Source organism: Sitophilus oryzae, unplaced genomic scaffold (genome assembly GCF_002938485.1).
Source record: "Sitophilus oryzae breed Bouriz unplaced genomic scaffold, Soryzae_2.0 scaffold_177_pilon_pilon, whole genome shotgun sequence".
Lineage (NCBI taxonomy): Eukaryota > Metazoa > Arthropoda > Insecta > Coleoptera > Curculionidae > Sitophilus > Sitophilus oryzae.
The window spans coordinates 9,696,416-9,717,509 of record NW_022146479.1 but is presented as its reverse complement, the minus strand read 5'-3'; the positions used below and the strand labels follow the sequence as shown (position 1 = coordinate 9,717,509).

General features: G+C 32.3%; 3 protein-coding genes and 1 long non-coding RNA gene across 8 annotated transcripts; 1 reads left to right on the top strand and 3 right to left on the bottom strand.

Annotated features, from left to right (window-relative positions):
• Nucleotides 1-1,918: 1,918 nt before the first annotated feature.
• LOC115882153 lies at nt 1,919-8,561 on the bottom strand. Of its 2 annotated transcripts, none has more exons than XR_004050152.1 (4): nt 8,286-8,560; nt 6,070-6,497; nt 4,796-5,076; nt 1,919-2,679 (listed from the first exon to the last, which is right to left on the bottom strand). It is a non-coding gene; the product is annotated as an uncharacterized LOC115882153 (long non-coding RNA). The 2 variants fall into 2 exon arrangements; XR_004050153.1 differs by lacking the exon at nt 1,919-2,679 and adding an exon at nt 4,466-4,723 and having other exon boundaries at nt 8,286-8,561.
• Nucleotides 8,562-9,466: 905 nt separating this feature from the next.
• Nucleotides 9,467-14,338, bottom strand: LOC115882152 (major facilitator superfamily domain-containing protein 10). Of its 3 annotated transcripts, none has more exons than XM_030900023.1 (7): nt 14,285-14,338; nt 11,167-11,493; nt 10,952-11,110; nt 10,713-10,895; nt 10,403-10,652; nt 10,178-10,345; nt 9,467-10,121 (listed from the first exon to the last, which is right to left on the bottom strand). In XM_030900023.1, the coding sequence occupies exons 1-7, from the start codon at nt 14,321-14,323 to the stop codon at nt 9,898-9,900; spliced, it is 1,350 nt and encodes a 449-aa protein (XP_030755883.1). In that variant the 5' UTR covers nt 14,324-14,338; the 3' UTR covers nt 9,467-9,897. The 3 variants fall into 3 exon arrangements, with proteins under 3 accessions (XP_030755883.1, XP_030755884.1, XP_030755885.1); XM_030900024.1 differs by lacking the exon at nt 14,285-14,338 and adding an exon at nt 11,571-11,812; XM_030900025.1 differs by lacking the exon at nt 14,285-14,338 and adding an exon at nt 11,555-11,799.
• A 932-nt stretch (nt 14,339-15,270) lies between these two features.
• Nucleotides 15,271-17,307, bottom strand: LOC115882151 (UDP-N-acetylhexosamine pyrophosphorylase-like protein 1). The gene has a single exon (XM_030900022.1). The coding sequence runs from the start codon at nt 16,833-16,835 to the stop codon at nt 15,396-15,398; it is 1,440 nt and encodes a 479-aa protein (XP_030755882.1). The 5' UTR covers nt 16,836-17,307; the 3' UTR covers nt 15,271-15,395.
• A 1,281-nt stretch (nt 17,308-18,588) lies between these two features.
• Nucleotides 18,589-20,785, top strand: LOC115882454 (heat shock factor protein-like). 2 transcript variants are annotated; one of them, XM_030900520.1, is made up of 10 exons: nt 18,589-18,825; nt 18,883-18,991; nt 19,151-19,275; nt 19,329-19,535; nt 19,601-19,834; nt 19,894-19,981; nt 20,094-20,220; nt 20,275-20,374; nt 20,427-20,499; nt 20,556-20,785. In XM_030900520.1, exons 1-9 carry the CDS (start codon nt 18,724-18,726, stop codon nt 20,451-20,453), a joined length of 1,119 nt encoding a protein of 372 aa, XP_030756380.1. In that variant the 5' UTR covers nt 18,589-18,723; the 3' UTR covers nt 20,454-20,499; nt 20,556-20,785. The 2 variants fall into 2 exon arrangements, with proteins under 2 accessions (XP_030756380.1, XP_030756381.1); XM_030900521.1 differs by having other exon boundaries at nt 19,066-19,275.
• The last annotated feature ends 309 nt before the right edge of the window (nt 20,786-21,094 follow it).

Sequence of the window (21,094 nt, the reverse complement as noted above, 5' to 3'; positions counted from 1 at the left end):
TGACGAACACCAAAAACCCTTAAATATAACATAAGACTTTAGCCTGAAGCTCTTTTTGTTAACTTAAGTGGTATAATAAATTAATTTTCCCAAATATTGGTTGTTTTATTTTTTTGAGCGAATGTGGCGCCCTCAGGTGGCAAAAGGCTGAACCAAAAGTGTGTTTGTGGCGCCCTCTAGCGATAAAATACTGAACTAAACGCTATATGTGGCGCCCTCTGGTGGCAAAAGGCTGAACTGAAAGCGCGTTTGTGGCGCCATCTAACGATAAAACATTGGACTAAACGCTACATGTTGCGCCCTCTGGTGGCTCTGGTCTTAAAACCAGAATTTTCTTTAAAACGGATTTATTGAAAATTAAAAAAACAATAAGGTTTATATTATTCTACACACAACACATACAGATACGTAGATACTATTTATTATAATAGTATCTATCTACTGTCCGTGTTGCATGTGCATACCGCACATACACACACACACGTGTTTATTAATACAATACACGACGCACAATGTACCGTATGATCGTAAAAAAAACGGCGTCAGCAATGGCTATGAAATGAAGATCGCTGTCATTTTATATGTAAATTTGTATGGGAAATGTCACCGATCGTCTTTTTCCAGCCAACTGGACGCTGTTTTTTTCGATCATACGGTACTTACAACTACATAGTGCGCATACTCAACTATGTTACATATGAACTTGAAAGTTCATATGTAACAATGTTTACAATTGTGTTGTAATAAATATCACATTGTGGAGTACAAAAAAATGGAGTTGATCAAGTATATTAGCATGGATAATACTTAACTAAAATAAGTACTCTAGCTGAATTTAATAATTTTTAATAAAATAAAGGAATATAAATATAAAGAAATAAAGTTAATGGGCATACAGTATACAGTTATACAATGGATGTATGTTTAGTTGCATACATATTAGACAAACAAATCCATCGACGTTATATTAGACTATATACTTTGTTAACATAACAATTAACCACAGAATTAACTAACGTAACTTAAATTATTAAATATACCTTTCTAAAAAGTACATAATAAATTTTAAATAGTATTTTTTAATACTATTTAAACTCTATGTATATATATTGTACAATACAGCAAAATAAAAATTAATTAGTGTTTTATTTTGCTGTTGTATACCTAAGGTTCTAACCCCCAACTGTAACCTAGAAATATATATTTAAAAGTTTAAATTACTTACATTAGTTAATAATATGTTAATATAATATAGTATTTTATTGAAAATTTGCAACAAATCTCCTTATGATAAACAATTAAAAACCTCTAGAGTGCTTATTTTAATTTTTAAAAGTAGCTCTGTGAATACAAATACCACAAAATATAATTTATTAAACAGTACATTGCTTTGAAACCTACTAAATAAACTGATTAAATGAACTGATAATAATTTACCTAGTTGCTTAAATAAAAAAATAATAATGTTTTTAATGAAATTAGATTCTTCATTCCAAATAAAATTAGCCTTTTTTGAACTATAATTATTAATTTTTTAAAGTTCCAAAAAAAAAGGAGGACAAAGAAATTCACTAAAAATCTGCAGCTCTAATATAATATAGCAGGGTGTCCCAGAAATAAGTAGAAATATTTTAAGGGGTGGTAGATCTCGATAAAAGAAACATATTTTCTCTTTATCGTTTTTCAAATAAGTCCAAAATAACGGAGTTATTTTACTTTGAAAATTTCCAAAAAAAATGATTTCTTGCTAAAATTTTGTGAACCACTGGATCTTTTAGGGATTTTTTTCTTGTAAATTTAATCTAATACCTATGTTTTCATATTATCAAGAAATTATGTTTTTTAACTAATAACTAAAAAAATTTCCAAAAAAATTTTCAAAAAATTTCGAATTTAAAATTTTTTTTTTTCGCGAAAAAAACCTCATAGGCGTGTTTTTAGGGTTGAACTATACTACCAGTTAAAACATTTGCACTTATTTCTGGGACACCCTGTATATATAATTTTTAAAAACTTAAAAAATTAATAATGATAATAAAATGTTAGATATGCTACAGTACAGTCTATATATGTATATATTAAATATTTCTTTCTATGTATGAACAATTTAAATTGGAATTAGAACTGTATAAATTAACATTAGCAAAATGTTAGTCAGATTTAAAAACCATATGCACAGTTGAAAGCAATAGACTGTAAACTGCAAGAACATTAAAAACAAAATTTTTGATGTCCTTAAAAAACAATGTCTTCATATTGCCACATTATAGCGTCGCTTTTGCGCAAGTAAAATATACCAAAGAACTGTGTTAATCTTGTCATAAGAAATACACTACAAAAGTTATTAAATAAAATACAGATATAAAAATAATAATTATTTTTATATCTCTATTTTATCTGTCATAATTATTATGACAGCGTAGTCAGTATATTAAAATTGTTACTTGGTGTCAAAAATGTAGTACAATGGCATTTTTAAAGTCTAAAATTTGTACAGATTATCAAAGTTTTACAACAGTATCAGAATAAAAATAGACGCCTATACATATAATATACAGTAGAACCAACCTTTTTCCTTTTGGTATATTGTGAAGGAGCAGGAGAAATTTTTGCTGAATCCTGTTGAAGATGAGGAAGAGGAGGAGGAAAAGAGCCAGAAGCTTCAAAATATATGTATACCTACAAGTAAAAATACTATAAGTAACAAGTATTTCTATAAGATACTGAGGATCTATTTATCTAAATATATAAGAAGATATTTAAATTTTATTACTCAAAGAATTTTTATAATAGTGTAAAATACTAAGGACAAAAGACAGCCTTCAAATAAAGAAAATACGGTAGAGATAATAAAAAAATACCAAAACGTAGAACAAAGGCAGCTGCAATTTTTATTTTCATTCTGCATATATTTTTTTCTTCTTTTATTATTGCCCTTCTGGAGAATGACCCTAATCCAGATGCTTTCAACAATAATCTTCGTTCCGAAGAAGTACCAATGAGAGTTATGTTCAAAAATTATCATTGTTTTTTGTATACGAAAGTAACTAATTAGAATTTTAAATAGAAAAAAAAATTATTTAATTTTTAAGAAAAAAAATAGTTAATTTAATTTAGCTTGAATATAATAAGGTGGTTTCGTTTTTCTTATAGAGGGACATTTAATGAGAACTTTAAAACATTTAAAAAAACTTAAAAAAAATGAAAAAAAGTAGTAGGGTTAAATAAATTTAATAGTAATTTACTTAGCCCGTGGTTACATTGGATGCGAGTCGTTTTTTTTTTGGTCGTACGTCCTCGGACGTGCACCTAGCAAAAAACAAACAAATGGTATCTATGCAGGCGGTTACATTGCATCGGAGTTTGCGCGTCCGTGCACGTACGTCAATTTCTGTTGGTCGGGTGAAAACAAACTGTTTTTTTTAATACGTGCACGTCCGAGCGTTTAATTTTATTTGGGATATATTAAGGTTGATGGAGACATTCTAAAGTATTCAAAAAATTTCACCGTTTCGTGTCTTAATTCACCAAATGTGTGTTTTTATTAATTTTCTTCTCCTCTTCTTGCATATAAATCATTTACTCAACATTTTCTTCTTTTCATAAGTAGTTAGTTATTTTAACATTATATCCTCAGACAGCATCACAGTAATGGCGCCCGTTTTGACAAATTCGACACACAGGACACCATGAACGCGCATCTAATGTAACCACTAAAATAAAATAGTCGTGCGAGTAAATGCCGTCAGAGCTCGTACGTATAAAAAAACGCACGGACCCGCGTCCAATGCAACCGCGGGCTTAGTTAATAAAAATGTTGGAAAAAAGTTTTTGTAAAATAAATTTTAGATCAAAGAAATAATTTTGTAAAGCAGTTTAACCCAACTCAGTTAATTTATCAGTTACTACAGGGTGCGTCTCAAAAGTGGTGAACCTCTATAACTTTTTTATTTTTTTTTAGATAAAAAAACGAGATTTGGTATGTTATTATATGACATAAACTAGGATTGATTGACGTATCCAATTGTTTTCGATTACTGTCTGTTTCACCGGAAATGACTACAACTTTTGATTTTTAAACGGCACCCTCGGTATTTTTTACTTTATTCGATAGAAAATGACACTCTGAATCGAATGACATATCATATGTCAACTTTTGACATATTCGCTCAAAAACAAATTGTATTTTAAATTTCAATTTACATGGCTGTGTTAAAAACACTAATTTCTAATTATGGAGTGTAGAGAATAAAGTAAAAAAATACCGAGGGTGTCATTTAAAAATAAAAAGTTGTAGTCATTTCCGGTGAAACCGGAAGTGACCGAAAACAATTGAATATGTCAATCAATCCTAATTTATGTCATATACTAACATACCAAATCTAGTTGTTTTATCTGAAAAAATAAAAAAGTTATAGGGGTGAGCCACTTTTGAGACGCACCCGGTATATAATTTCGTCAGATATTAAAGTTAGTTTTAATATTATTTTTAGTATTAAAACAATAATAATGCAAACGCTTGTAAACTTTCAGTGAATAAATTAGCAAAAATAATGAGTATATCGTCCGATGTCCAGGGAGTTGGGGTATTAGCCATGTCTAAGTTGCAGTATTAAAAACAGAATGAAATTACGGTCTATGTGAAAGCACCTAAATACCGCTTTGGAACCACGGCGCGACGCGAACCTTTATTTTCATTTCTTTAAGGGCTGAGCTGCTTTATCTGCAGATAGAGAAATGCCGTATTAGAATTTTAGAATAACCCCAACAAGTATAAAATGTATTATGAACTTACCTCTTATCCATATCTTTTCGGCTGTATTTCTTCAGTCACGTTATCAATAAACGATGAAAAAGCAGTTATGTCAAGCTGCACTTGGGCATGGGTGGCATGGGTAATGCCCCAACTCCCTGGATATCGGACGATCCTCTAAAGTTGGTACTTAACATGTAACCAGTTATTCGACGGTGCCTGGGCCTGGGGGAATTCGAAGAATCTTTAGGATCAATCACACGTATCTTCCAATATTTCATTTGGAATCTTCTTTGATTTAAACGCGCCACGAAATCGAAATCCTAGAAAAATAGAAAAAAATAATCAGTTTCCGAAACCTTAATAGAAAAAAATAAAATGTTTACTTTACTCCAAAAAAATCCTCTATGGGTATTTCCTTCGCCACTGCACGGAAATCTACAAAATAAAAGAGTTATTTTTTGTAAACACTGCTGCGTTAATCCAACGGAAACTACTTGTCAGCAGTAAAGTTTACAGATAAACAAATTTGCCTAACAAAAACATGCTTAACGTTTCGGAAAGTTTATCGCAAAAATTATAATAAAAAAAAATGCTATGAATTTTACATTGGTGAAACATCTAGACCCTTAAGATTATTTAAGAAAGGGAGATTCTCACAAATCTAAGATTTGCCAGCATTCATAGGACGCAGGGGACAGAATAAATTTTAACAACGCCAAAATTATAATGAAAGAAGCGGTAGCCTCTAAAAAAATAAAAGAGGCTTTTTTAATACAATCTAATAAAAATAAATGTATTGCTCATGCAGTTATGCATCTGTAGATGTTAGTAATGTACGGCAATCCCTCTTTAATTTTAAAAAACAAAACATAAATAAACATAAAATACGTAAAAATTAAAAATAATCATATAGAAAGTTTTGGGCTTTTTGGTTTTACCTTATTAAGTAATTGTTATCAAGTAGTAATTGTTAATTTTCAAGTTTAACTTGATATGTCATTTTAACAGAATGTCAACGGTTTTTTTTGTAGACGTATCTGTTTTAAAAAAAACTAAAGTGTTTTTGAATAGTTGAATTTTAAATATTTTAAGTATTTTTTTTCTTTATTCTTTGTATTTTTGTTTGCTTCCGACTACTGAAAGAGATAAACTTTCCGAAACGTTAAGCATTTTTTTGTTCGTTAGGCAAATTTGTTTATCTGTGCACTTAACTATTTTATTTTGTAGATTTTCTTGCAGTGGCGAAATACCCATATAAGATTTTTTTGGAGAGATGAATCCGCCACATAGGTATAGACATTTTTTATCCTTACTTTAGTTGGTTTTAGGCTGAGCTGGGATATGCTAGCCTCTCCATCCCGAATCTCAACCGATAAATCGATGTCAGGCAGATGAAGTACAAAAAATTCTTCATGTCCAACGCAATACGTGCATGAAGAAGACTCGTAGCTTAAGTGCCAAAGCGTATTCAGCCAAAGCCTCTAGCATTAGAATGCCTAGCTCGTAAACCAGAGGGTGGCCACTAAGGTACCTATGCATGCTACATAGATCATCGTAAGGCAGAACATCAAGTTTGGGAGGTGATCCGGGTCTCCTCTTCGGAAGAAGAGATTCGAGCGTCGCGCTCTGGAGCGTCACACTTTGATCCATATCGTCCGGACAACATAGGAACTACCCTCGAGTTAAGTAATAACATCTTGCCGTTTCGGACAGTGTGCTGATATGTAGTATTATATCGCGTCTAAAAAGAAAAGCAAAAACACTGAAGGGGCTTTGTGAAAATAAAAAGGAAAAAAGAAAATTTACAAAAAATGTTATGTATCAGTCATAAATTGAAAAAAATCTCATATCAAAAAATATCTTTATTATTCAACGGATTTTTCGATAGGTACTATTTTATTTATACTGTTATATCGAATAGTCCAATAAAAAACATGAAATCGCTGTTACGTAAGGATATAGGTACAAACGCTTTTAATAGCAGTTATTAAGAAAAATAAATAATATATTTTATATAAAAAATTAAAGCTATATATAAATATATCCCTAATAATCTAATAACGATTCGAGAATAAAAATAAAGATTGAAATCAAAAAAATCTATCGAATCTCACATTTTGAAGAGGCTGAACAATGTACAAACAAGAATTTTCGAAGAACAGTGTACACCAAAACAAACATTTTAATAAATAACACAAAAATTAAGCAGTCAGGTAACATAACATACAATAGAAGAAAAAAAGATTAAACGGCTCAGCCCTCAACAACTCGTAACCGTATACACCAGTGTACACCAGTGCAGATACGCACACCCACACACTCACACAACCACACCTACACTAGTGCACACTGATGTAACTGCCTTCAGGCTTCATCAGTACGGTAAGGATTCAGGAAGCGAAGAAACCGATGCCAAATCACAAAAATCCAGGAAGCAAACGATGCAACGAGGCACCGTGTGCAACCCAGGAGATGGAAAAAATAATTTGATGAAGAAACGAAAATAAATGATGGAAAAAAAAGGAGCAAACGGGAGCCTAAAGCCCCAATTTGCAGCCAAGAACCAGAGTCGCCCAGGATTGTGGGCTTCGTCCAGAACAGCCGCGGAGGTAGCCAACAGCAACCTGCCGCAGTACCCTTAGCCTTGGTACCAATATGAAAGAGAAAGAAATAGTGAGGGAAATGTATAAAAAAAAAGAAAAAAGATTAAACGGCTCAGTCCTCAACAACCCGTTTGCTCCTTTTTTTTTTCCATAATTTATTTTCGTTTCTTCATCAAATTATTTTTTCCATCTCCTGGGTTGCACACGGTGCCTCATTGCATCGTTTGCTTCCTGGATTTTTGTGATTTGGGATCGGTTTCTTCGCTTCCTGAATCCTTACCGTACTGATGAAGCCTGAAGGCAGTTACATCAGTGTGCACTAGTGTAGGTGTGGTTGTGTGAGTGTGTGGGTGTGCGTGTCTGCACTGGTGTACAGTACACTGGTGTATACGGTTACGAGTTGTTGAGGGCTGAGCCGTTTAATCTTTTTTCTTCTTTTTTATACATTTCCCTCACTATTTCTTTCTCTTTCATAACATAGAATCTTCAAGTTATTACGTAATAATACAATAAAAAAATCATCAGTAAACATTAAACAAAATGGAAGATATTAGTAGTTTTAGAACATCAGAAAAATTTCAAACTGATAAGTAGGCCTTTTGTTAAGAGGTACTGCATTAATATCAACAAATTAACAACTATTAATAGGTAGGATAATAGCTTTTTGGTTCTTTATAATATTCCCAAACATTTAAAAAGTCCCAATTACATAATAGAATGAAATAAACAGCATTAAAAGTTTAGAAAATGTTCAGAAAATATGCGATATTTAAAGCACTGTATTAGGTAGATTATATCCATAATGGCCTTAAGTTAAATCGAAGACTATCAATTGATGATATTGCTAAGACAAGAATAGCGAAGACGCCATTATGGTAACAAAAATCGAGATATAATGAAATATAAAGCAAACATTAAGTACTCACTTTTTAGAGAGGCTGAGCGATGCATAAACAAGAATTTTCGAAAAAGCAGTGTACACAAAATTCACTTTCTATTAAAAAAGCAGAACATTTTAGTTGCCGGCGCCGAAGACACGCGGACCTCTCGGCATTAAAAATCAATATGTCCGACGCCAATTTCCGATCTTCGTCATGACATATATGTGACTTGACCAATAAGAAGGAGGTACTTCATATAGCAAAAATCACAGCCGTCTTTGTTAACATTTAACATTGTTATTTTAATTTTAGATAGTGGGTTAAATTACTAAAAAGTGGGCCAAAAAAAGCCATATAATGTTTTAGATTTATTATTTATAAAATAAAAAATGTCTAATTTTTTTATTTTTATTGATGTATATTCTATTTATTTAAAAGAATTTATACCCTATTTTAAAATAGCATACACAAAACTCGAGTTCTACTAGATTTTAAACCCATTTGGTACGAGGATTTTAGCTTTACTACCTTTATTATTTGGTGGGAAAAATAGGAAAATAAGGAATTAGTAGTAAGTCTGGAATAGGCTATGTATTTTAAACGGCCAATGACAATGTGGATATTTTATGCATTGTATAAATGTTCATGGAATTATAGAACTATTATATTGCCAAAACACACGAGCAACGCCTGTGCAGCCGGCCGCGGCGTCCGGGCGTCGGCTTCGATCACACTTCAATGACAGTCGAAGATAACAAAATAGTACTTTGTTGTCTATGCTGTGCTTTAATGTTACAAAACACACGGTAATGCAACTAACCCTAACCTGCACAAGCGTTTACGATCAAAGTCGCAACCACAGGTCGGAACGCATATAAACCGTCTCGTGTGCTTTGGGGCTTGAGTCAGAGTTTAAAAATAATATCTATAGACTTTTTAAGTCCGATTTAATATAATTTATGGATGTATACCTTAATATATGTATATTATTCTTAATCTAATGTCTAGACTATATTAAGTAAAATATATTTCAAACATAGAAAATAAAAACCTAAAAATTATGTAAATAGAAAACATTTAAACATTTAAAATTAAATTACAGCTTATTATTTATCTTAGCATTTTGCAGTGAATATAGAAAGTAGACATAGAAAAAAATATAAAGTTATATATTATGATAATCACATTGTAAAATAGGTTTAAAAAGTTAGTAACTAATGCCATTTCTTTTGCATTGTATTTTTATTTAGCTAATTATAATTAAAAACATATTATTTATAAAAATAACTTCTTTGCATAGTGACTTATAATATAGGTAAATATATTTAAAAAAATGGAAATACTATAAAAACATTTATCAAGAATATAACAAATAATATCAACACTCTTGGTATTTTACTAGCAAAAGATGAATGTAAAATGCGTATCACAATTATTGTTCTAAAAATAAGCGAATAGCTTCAAACATTTTTAAATTTTACGTTTAATCTGCTTTGATATAATATACAAGTATTTATAATAAATAGTATTTAAAAATGCATGGGTACCTTGAGTACCTTGTATATCTTACATCTCTTTATACAAAAAGTTCTATAAAACTGTACATATAAATAAATAACAATTATATTAGTAAAAAATAAAATGATTTTACTATATATCATAACTTTTTTAATGCCAATACAGGCCAAAGTAACAATACTGCTCCAAATAGATACGTGACTTTTGAGCCTAGACTCCAAAAAGCAATGCTCGCAAAAACAGGCCCCACGGCTCTTGCTAAGGCACCCAGTGACCTAAAAATCCCTAAAACTTTACCCTTCTGCTGTTCACTGCCATATTCCGAAGCTAAAGTGGTTAAACAAGGAACAACCATAGCTGTAGCTAAAGAAAAAAAGTTAGGTAATATGCTTTTTCCTTTGTGTAGAACAAAAACTTACATACTGCATACAAAAATAAACCAAGATACAATAGAGTAGGTCCATTAGCCAACCCGACACTTACAAATGATGGGATAATAATCCATAAACCCATTATAGCTGTAGATTTTATTTTTTCAGCAGGAATTCTTCTTACATATCCTCCTTGTATAAGAGCCATGGTCAAACCTTTAATTTTAATACAAAATCTGAATATATCTATGTATAATACATTAACTTGCTTACCAATTGCAAAAAACATCCAACCCTGTTGCATTGATGTATAATTAAATATGTGATGTGTCAAAAATGTTAATGTAAATTCCAAGCCACTATATATAAACAAATAGACAAAGTATATGAGTCCCAGTCTTTGAAGTTGCTTTAAGTCTTTTTCTTTAATACTTGTAACGGCTGTAAATTTAAATAGATCTTGTACATTTAATAATACTTTTGCATTTCTAAAACTTGCTAAAAACTGTTTTGTCCTCTTTTCCTGTAAAAATAATATTACAGTTACCTTTATTAACTGAATTAACTCTAATAAAGGTAATACCTTAGGCAAAGATTCTCTAAAAAATATTAAAAAAAATAACAAATCTGCAATGGAGAGACATAGAGCAAATAGAGCAGGAGCTATAAACCACTGGCCTGTTTTTTGCTTGGCCCATACTGCAAAAAGAGCCCCAATCATTGGTCCTATAATAAATCCCAGTGAAAATGCTATTCCAACTAAAGCCTAAACAGATAATACGTTAAAAATGAAAAGTTATTAAATTATTATTATAAACTTACCATCCCTATGCCTCTTGTGCTCACTGGAGATACATCAGCAATTATAGCCATACTTATTGAAACATTACCTTTACTGAGTCCTCCAAGAAACCGAGCCAATACAAATATAAACAAATTAGCAGAAATAGCCCATAATACATATGACAGCGATATTCCAATCTAGACAAATACAAATCTCATTAACATTAAAATATCTATATTATATAGTAACATACCATACAAACAATCATCACTTTTTTCCTACCAATAACATCGGATATACTACCAATAATAGGTGATGCTAAAAACTGTAGAAAACTAAACATTGATCCTAAGAATCCACCAAATAACACTGAATTGAATCTCTCTGGAGCTCCTACTAACACCTGAAAGTATTTTACTTGCTTGGACAGCCAATCATACAGCCCTGTATTATCGTTCTCTTTGTAATGATCTAATAACGATGGAAGTAGTGGTAGAATCATAGTAAATGCCAACAAATCCAATAAAAGTGATATAAACACTACATAAACTGTAGGGTGAACTTTACCAGCTGGCTTCATCTTAAATTAAACAGAAGATCAAATAAGATCACTTATATAACAACATAGTTTTCAGAACAACTTTCTAAATCTCTCACATTGATATTCCTTCTCATATGGCTCATAAGGTGTTAACAATTTATTTTATATAAACTAAGCAAAAATTTTTACTTCCATTATTAATGTTCAATTACAAAAACACCAAAACATGTTTCATATTTAAGTTATTAACATTTTTAATATTTATTACACTTGAGACTTGACTAAACTACGAGTACAGTACAATTACGATCTGTTACGATTACTCGAGAAAAATAACCTCACTTTAGTTTGTTAAATTTTCAAACAAAATGACAATTTAGTGTAGGCAACCAGACAAACATTCAAGAAATTTTTCTGCCAAAAAGAGCGCACAGAATGATGCCTCAGTGCCTTCTATTAAAAGATCAGCCCACGGGTGAGATTTATGACGTCACGCTAGTTAGATATAACGGATTAATAAATATGTTGTAGAATACATGGAAAACATAATTATTCCTCAGATTTTTGGTTTGTATTTTAAAAATGATATAGTTTACATGAAATATACATAATATACAGTTAATAACTACAACATATATACCTATTTATAGTAATAAATACTTTGGGAAATAAACTATGAACCATACAAATGCAACAAATGTTTTACAATGTACAGCTTGGTTCCAAAAAATGAATACGATTTACACATTTTTAGAATATTTGGGCAGTGTATATTTATGTGTCAAGTATTTTGACATGTTAAAGTTATTGTGACATTGAGGTCATTGTGTCAGAACGTCAGTATGACATGAGTAGAGAAATGGGGACTGGTATCATAGAATATACTGCCCGAAATAATAAAAATATGTTTTAAATCGTATTCAATTTTATTGGAACCAGCTGTACAAATAATGTATAGGTACATAAGATAATGGGTAAAATGTAAATATATTTTAAATTTTGGGGTTTGAAAATCGATCTAATTTAACAAAAACATTCAATATCTACTAATAGTAATGTATTATTATTTGCATTCACAAAATTTATATGTATATTTTGCAAGTATCAATGTTCGAAAAATTATATTTACAAATAATACAATATTATCTAAAAAGGCGTCAGCGATGGCTATGAAATGAAGATCGCTGGCATTTTATATGTAAAATTATTCTAAAATTTTTGATTTTCTTGGGATTTTTAGGTTCGGGAAAAACGCTGATTTAAGTTTTCATTTTTGGGTTTTCATTATTTTATTTGGTTTAAAAACGATTCGGCTAACTATAGCCTTCATCAGTGTTGTGTCATATGAGAAAAATAGTGTCGAATATAATCCAAAATTACATATACAATATAATTCACACCTCATAATGTTTACTGCAATTAATAAACTAATATAAACTTATCAAAAGATGACCACATGTTTTTTAAAATTATTATTCTTAACACTAAAATTATCTACATTGACTATGGAGAACGCAGTAAACATTATGTGTGTGGTGTGAATATTTTATATGTAATTTTTTGGATTATATTCGACAAAATAAAAAGCAAAATAAAAACACTAAATCACCACAATACACCAAAACACTTTTACTTTTACACTGGACGCGCGTTTCGCTAACCATGTTAGCATCATCAGCAGACGATTATAAACTATCAGCATAAAAGCATCATCTGCTGATGATGCTAACATGGTTAGCGAAACGCGCGTCCAGTGTAAAAGTAAAAAGTGTCTTTGGTGTATTGTGGTGATTTAGTGTTTCCTTTTATTTTGCTGTTTAACACCAAATAGGTTCCAACCCTCAACTGTAATCTTCGATGTCTTTACAAAAATCTTTTTAAAATTTGAACTCAAAATAATAATCTTTTTCATGATCTTTAATACACATATTCTTTATTTTCCCTAGATCATAATACCTACTTACATGTTTATCTTACGTGTTTGAATCTATCGAAGCTGAACCAACAACACTTGAAGTGGAGATTCCACAATATGAATAAAATAAACATAATTGTCCAATTTTCATTAATACTATCATAGGAGAATATTATTTTTTAAATTTATTAAAGATATTTTCAATAGAATTCTCTGATTTATAACTCTGTTACCCACTTTTCTTGCTCTTCCAGACACTTTAGGCTGCCTAGTATAACTATCCTTTCCAACAGGAACACAACAAAGATGAGGCATAGCACCAAAAACACACTCCACTTAAGCTTTATTGATGAATTGTTAGAGTCTTAAAAAACACACAAAACTCACGATGAGTAAAAATGTATGGGCACTTTTAGGTTAAATCACTTACACAACGTGTAATTTTTTCAATTTTTCTATTTTTATGCGAAACCGAGAGTGGCCATATATCTGGTAGTGGTTTATGTCACTTAAACACCAAAATAATTAGTTTTTTGCACTACAATAATAAATAATCCCAAAAATCATAGAGTTAAAACCAAAAATCAACCGACAAAATATGAAACGGAATCTAACCCAATATCTAAGTATGTACAGCTGATGAAGTAAACCAAAAGTCCGCCCCCAGGCTGATCTTTTAAAGAACGGCAGTGGATGCCTTTGAAAAAGGTGGACCACCGTTTTATTATACTGTATATAGACATCAGATATCAGATATATTAAATATATCTGTATTAACATAAAGAAAAAAATAGCACTAACAACAGAAAAATCGAAAAATTTGGATAATTGAACGGGTTACAGAACAAGGCTTAGTAATGCTTCGAACTATATTTATACCTTCCTTTACACCCGAACAATAATTAAGTTAAATACCTGTGTTAAATACACATATGTATATTGCGTTCTGTGCATAACCGTAGCAAGCCAGAATATAAGAACATTGTGACTGGCTATTTATAAGGAAAAAATACATAAAATTGTGACTAGGTATAAAATAATTTTTAATCCACCGTTATTTTATATATGCGAATGCCTAAGCAGATAAACCAAAAGGAAAAAATAAATTGAAGTTAAATATGTTATTTTATTTTGGTGCAGCAGGTTTCATATTTTACGATGTATAAAACTAGTGTAAAGACTGCAAAATATAAATAAAGTTATATTGTTATTTTTTGACGACCGATCTAAGACCGAGTCCTTAAGAGTTTTTATCTATAAGCTCCTGACACCTGACAGCCTTTCCAGGCTATTATATTTTAATAGAAGAGAAGAGGATGTAATCATCCAAGTTAAATAATCTTATGTAGAGGGTTAGCTACGCTCTTTTAAACATGGGTTACAGCCTACGCAGTAGGTAATTATTAAAATTCAATATTTTTTTGGTCAAATCCTTTTGTCACATTAAATTTGCAAAAATCGAATATATAGGAATTCTTTGTGTTGGAAGTATCGGAATGAGATATGGAGTATCGAGGTGTCATCAATATTTTCAATGGTGCGTGACGGCCAATCCCTAATTTAAGCAGTTAGTAAACAGAAATTCTACTAAACACTTGATGGAAATTTAAGATAATGCCTTGGTACAATGTAAGATAATGCTGAAAAAATGAGGAGTAGATAAATTTGGTGCTGCTTGCTGCTTGACTTATCTGGTTGATCAATCAAAAGCACTTTCAAGTGTCGGATTAACGATAGCAAACATGAATTATTACAGTTAAATTTGCTAAAATGTATAAACATATATCATTGTTTAAAAATAGTGCACTAATTTTTCAATTAATAGTTGATAAAATAGCTAAGGACCATTAAAAGTTGATAAAATAGCTAACGACCGTTCGAATGGAAAGGAAAACAGAAACAAGAAGTACATTAGTACATATATATTAAATACGACATATAGGATAATTTAATTTAATGATATAGGATAATTTAGGAACAAAGCAAATCCTGGCGAGGGTAATAAATGTTGGCAAGCTATTGTAAGTCATTCGTTGTCCGCCAGAAGAATGGTGCTAGATTGAAAACGGCGCCCTCTAACCTTTTTTTCAAGGTTCTCGCCCCCGTAGGACAAAAGCGGCGAAACTTCCACGTCCACCCCTGGATCAACGAAGCCTCCAGCTCGCTCGACGTAGGTCCGATGCAGGTGCAACAGATCGCGTCTAGCTGTAGAGGGACAGTCTTTTTTGGCGCCATCTGCGTTTTTTAGGGCGCTGAATTCGCGGGTCCGAGGCACTTCCCAAGTCACGAATCTGCTGGCAAACTGGAACGCGTCGAAGACGAACTTTTCGATTTTGATTCCGTTGGGTGTGTCGGGCTTCACTTTCTCACCACGGGCATCGACGTGGGCAATTTTCTTTTTGGCCACGTGCAGCTTTAGGTTGCGCTCGTGCTGTTCGCACACGGCCCGCAGAAAGTCTACGCTAAAGAAGTGGTTGCAGATATTTCCGGCGCGAAATACCAAGTTTCCCGAGGCGTCGCGCAACTTGGCCGTCCTCTCCGTAATTTCACTGTATTCCACCACCTGAAAGCGACCGTCCACTTTGCACACCACACCCACTGGCTCGGTTGCTTCTTCCTTGCTTACCACCTTAGCGCCGCACTCCGCTTCCTTCGTGATGCAGTAGCCAATAAAGAGCGGGTCTGCCACTTTGACCAGTATGTTGTCCACGCAGTAGACGTGGACGTATTTGACGCCTCTTTGAGTCATGTCTGCGAGGATGTCGCTCGTTTCCAGAGCCCTATAGACACCGCCGTTTCCATCTGGAGCGAGTGCTACCGCGTTCCTATCCTCCAGCAGCAACTTTCCGTCAAAGTCGAAGCACGGTAACAGTCCCTGCTCGAACAGCTTAACGTTGGTCGCAGGCAGTCCGAAGAAATCATTGGCTTCCAAGAACTTCCTCGTGGTTGCGTTGGTTGCGCCGCTCGTCATGATGTACCAGCAGATCCCGCCCTCTTTGCCCGTTTTTTGCTTCGCCAAGTTGACCACGCTTCGTATTCTTTCGGCTTGCAGTTGCAGCAGCGTTTTACCGGAAGGAAGGCCCACAGAACACATTCCCTTTGGATAGGACAGTCCTAGACGCGTTCCTTGTCCGCCCGCCAGCAGCAACACGGCTACTGTACCCTTTGCGATTTCTTCTAGGGCGGCATTTTCGTAGCGCTCCAGTTCTGCCTCGTCTACACTAAGTTGCGATGCGAAATGTTCGCTGGGAATTGGTTCCATACGCTCGTCTAATTTTTCGGTATCTGTCGCGAGCGATCTTTGCGCTCTTTCGAACAGGTGGTTGCTATTTTTGAAATTAACTGTCGAGAGTTGTTTCCAAAAGGCGTCCCTTTCCTGATCGTCAAGTTCACTCCAGAACTGGAGAACATGTTCTTGGCTGGCAGAGTTAAGCTCGTCTTTCAATTGATCCAACGTTGAGACCATCGTAGTTAAACTCACACGCGCGCTTTCTTACGTTGTCGAAGTTGAAAACTATTGTGAGGATTATCGCAATACGCTGGCTGTTGCCTTCTAAATGCCACTCCAAACCAACATTCTCCAATCAAATGGCGAACTGCAGGTACTCTTGAGCTCAGCCCAGCCTTATTCAATGAATATAGTTGCCAATGGCATTGTTTTTTCGCGCGTTTCGCTAGAGCCGGCCAAGTTTCGATGACCTTTCTTTTTCTTTTACAAAATTCTTTCAACCCGACAGCTTCACAGGTACAACACCACACCACTTATTTCTACCAACCACGCTACTCATTTACTTAAACTGACTTTCGAATAAACTGAAAACGAATTTGTTTGCATAAAACACCGTATCTCATTTCTCTACAACGTGACAACGCGGCATCGCTCGCCTATACCGGTAAAAAATCAAAAATGATTGGAAATTAAAGTCGCGCGATTAACAGATTTTAATATCACATAAGGCTTGAGATTTGTTGGTGTGGTTGAAATTTCTTTAGAATTTACTGTTACGGGGGCTTAAAATATTTCAACCTGTTTAGGAACTAATTGGAGGTCGCCAGGTAGATCGAATTCAAAATCACAACTTAAAATTTAATGGCGTACCATATTAGCTGTGCACCTTGAAATAACGACTCAACAAACACTTTCACTTCCTTTGCGATTGGTGATTTAATGTCAAGTTTAGTGAAAGTTACGTACTATTAATATTAAGATATACCATTAATGTACCTATTCTCTGATATACCATATGATCGAAAAAAAAACGGCGTCAGTGATGGCTATGCAAGCCTAACCAACTGTGATTTTATATGTAAAATTGTATGGGGAATGTCGATCGTCATTTCCAAGCCAACTGGACTCCGATTTTTTTTTGATCATACAATACTTAATATGCGAATAATTTTTGAGATTCTAAAATGAATACGGACAATGTAGAGAGATAAAAACAGTATATGAGTAATAAATAAAAACAAAGTGGTAAATTTATACTTAATAGATTAAAATTAAAGTGTGCATATTGTAATACCGATTTATTTTTTTCTATGGGATTTTAATGGATTAAACACTTCATTTGACACCTTATCACAATACACTGACATGTTGTCGATTGTCTCTAATAATCCATCACTGATAATGAAAATTCTTAACATATATAGGTATTTTGCACTTCATACCAATTGTTACAAAAATCGGAAGGTTTTTCCGATTTAAACCGTTTTATTTTTAGGACTCGACTCATTTGAAAATATTTGTTTGATGTAGAAGGATAATAAGTAATAAGTAGATTATACTATATAACTAATTTATGCGATGGCATAAAATGTTATTATTCTTACCCTCATAATTATTTATTCACATTCAATCTACCTAATGTCACTATAATTTAAGTTACACAAAGTTTAGGTCAGATATGTATCATTGACCGAAACGTTGTGTAAGTTAAATGGAATAAGAACAAGAAATTTCTTAAGTATCAATACTGACTTATTGTTCACTGCATTCATAAGTATTTGTTATTTTTAGTAACGATTATTGGAATTAGATAATAGACTAGAATAATAGAAATAAATACTCCAACGAGAACATTAATGTACAATATGACACCAAATAATTGGTTTATGTATGTATGGCTGCCTATCATTTTAAAGTCCATTATGAAAAATTCTTACCTCTATATCTCCAGGACTACGTTAATGCTGGTCAATGGTCAATGTCAAATGTCAAATGACATAACCCAACATAACCTATGATTATAAAAGTTATAAAAACAAAGTTAATCACAAAGTTAATTTAATATTATAATAAGTTAGACGAGGTATCTATTTTCTTTTATAGAAATAATCATAAAATTTGGAAAATGCAGCCTCATTTAGACAATTTGCTTATCCCAGCTTTTCTGACTAAATTATGGAAAATGGTTAATGATTCAAATACTGATTCGTTAATTTGTTGGAACAGAGTAGGAAAATTGTGAAAAAGTTATAACTTTCATTTTATCTATCTGTTTTTATTATAGGCGGGAAATGGTTTTAAGATCCAAAATAAAACCCAGTTTTGGTATGAGTTACTACCTTTGTACTATAGACATAACAATATGAGCAGTTTTATTCGACAACTTAATATGTGTGAGTATAATTAGTTATTTGTGTCATTTTTGCTAATTTTATTAAGTTGGAAAATTAAAACAGGATGTACCTAGGTATGTAACCTTCTTAAAAGAATCATGAGCAGTGAAACCAGGTTGAACTTTGGTTTTAATTTCGTTTCTTTTTGGGTTAATTCAGATGGCTTCCATAAAGTATGTACTGTTGAAAGTGGCTGCGCTGATGTGGACAAAGAAGAAATGGAGTTTTGCCATACATTTTTTCAACGGGAGCACCCAGAAGATCTAAAAAATATTAAACGAAAAGTAATCAAGTTTGGTGTACCTATTCAAATGAAATATTTTATATATATTTCCAGGGAACCATAACTAAATTTGATGAAGGCCAAGATGTATTTAAGTATAATGATTTATCTAGGGTTTTAACAGATGTAAAGCATCTTAGAGGTCTGCAATCTGGTATTGTTTCACAGTTGTCTGCAATGAAACAAGAGAATACTATGCTATGGAAAGAATTGGCTTTACTTAGACATAAAGATATGAAGCAGCAACAAATTGTTGACAAGGCAAGTGTTAGTTTCTATTAATATTATTGTAAAAGTGCGTATTATCATTTTATATTATTTGCAAGGTCATTCAATTCTTAGTTACGTTAATACAACCAAATCATAACAGTAGAATGGGACGTGGAGGTAAAAGAATCCCTTTGGTACTACAAGACAGTCCCAACAAGAGACTGAAAATTCAGCAAAGTATTGATTGCCAACCTAGTATTAGAAGTTCTCCAATTGAAGAGTTTGAGAATTATTTTCATAACAGAAATGATTTTCTTGTTCCAGAGGATGATGTAGGTCAAACATTTTTAGTAAGTTGGTTTTTTATTCAGAAAGTTGTTTCTTTTAATAAGATTCTTTCAATTTAAAGAACAACATTGAATCTTCCGTCACAAGTAATAATGGCGCAGATAATACATCAGATTATGGAGAGTCATCTGACTTCTCAGGACTTGTAGGTAACGTATCATATCTCTTATTAAGACTCTGAGATTTACATTAATCTATATGGTGACAGTGCGAATGCTGAGATAACAGAATATATTATTTAATAATCAAATTCTCTTGCAGGAAGTTTAGATAAATTCAACATCCCATGTAAAAGTACAGTTAAAGATGCAAGTAATACCTACAATCTGGAGTCTAACCAGGCAGACATGCAAGTAACAACCAACAATCAAATTAAATTAAATTCAAGGTAAGCAAGCCCTTTACATTTGTTAAGGTGGTAGATTTTCATTTTGACTTTCAGGGATAATCTCTTTCATTTAGATGAGACAGAAAGTGAGTTGGAACAACTAAAAAATATTCTGAATAGTTATAATACTTCTGATGACAATCCTTTATTAAATGTAGGTAGTTGTATTTAGTATTTGTCCTCATTCTACTGGTCCTTTGTTTTAGCTTTTAAAAGATGAACATTTAGAGTAATGTATAAACATACAATTCACAATATTCAGACAAGAGAGCTGATAAGGTAAAAGGGCATAAAGAGCACTTTTACAGAGCGAAAACATTGTTTTAATTTTTAAGGTATTAACAAACAGTAATGAGCGACAGCATAGACATACAGGAGGGAAATTATTTTGTCAAGTGGCCTTGGAGATAATGTTATTTCTACTTAAAAGTGAGGAGTATTTTTATTTGAATGCTTAGTGACATCTAAAATTAGGTTTATCAAACTCACCCTTATTATATTTTTGATATAACCATTTACCTTTCATTTTTTTTGTGAACATCATTTTGAAAATAAAGTGAACAATTTAAACGTTGTTTTAATTTTTCTTGGATGTATTTCTAAAAAAAGAAGGCATTTAAGAGAATAATGTAATTTTGAAACTAAAATAAAGTCAGCCTTCCACTGTTTTTATTTATTTTAATTTACACTCTGTGTGACTGTAAGTTAATATAAATAAAGATAATGGAGGTCCGAACTTTTAGTTTCAATGCTGAATCATTGTCTACCACATTCAAAGAAATGTATTTTTTTGAGTAGAAATATGGCAAAAAAGGATGGAAATATTTGCGGATTGGTAGGTATATAGGCAATTGACTACAGACTAATAAAAAAA

Bases quoted from the DNA above. Each gene is read 5' to 3' on its own strand.
- LOC115882454 (XM_030900520.1), top strand. From the start codon at position 18,724: ATGCAGCCTCATTTAGACAATTTGCTTATCCCAGCTTTTCTGACTAAA. The intron at 19,276-19,328 runs GTAATCAAGTTT...ATATATTTCCAG, and splicing joins TAAAAAATATTAAACGAAAA to GGAACCATAACTAAATTTGA. The intron at 20,221-20,274 runs GTAAGCAAGCCC...TTTGACTTTCAG, and splicing joins CAAATTAAATTAAATTCAAG to GGATAATCTCTTTCATTTAG.
- LOC115882151 (XM_030900022.1), bottom strand. From the start codon at position 16,835: ATGGTCTCAACGTTGGATCAATTGAAAGACGAGCTTAACTCTGCCAGC.
- LOC115882152 (XM_030900023.1), bottom strand. From the start codon at position 14,323: ATGCACAGAACGCAATATACATATGTGTATTTAACACAG. The intron at 11,494-14,284 runs GTATTTAACTTA...GTTTAATTTAAG, and splicing joins CATATGTGTATTTAACACAG to ATGAAGCCAGCTGGTAAAGT. The intron at 10,346-10,402 runs GTAAGCAAGTTA...TTAAAATTAAAG, and splicing joins TTGGATGTTTTTTGCAATTG to GTTTGACCATGGCTCTTATA.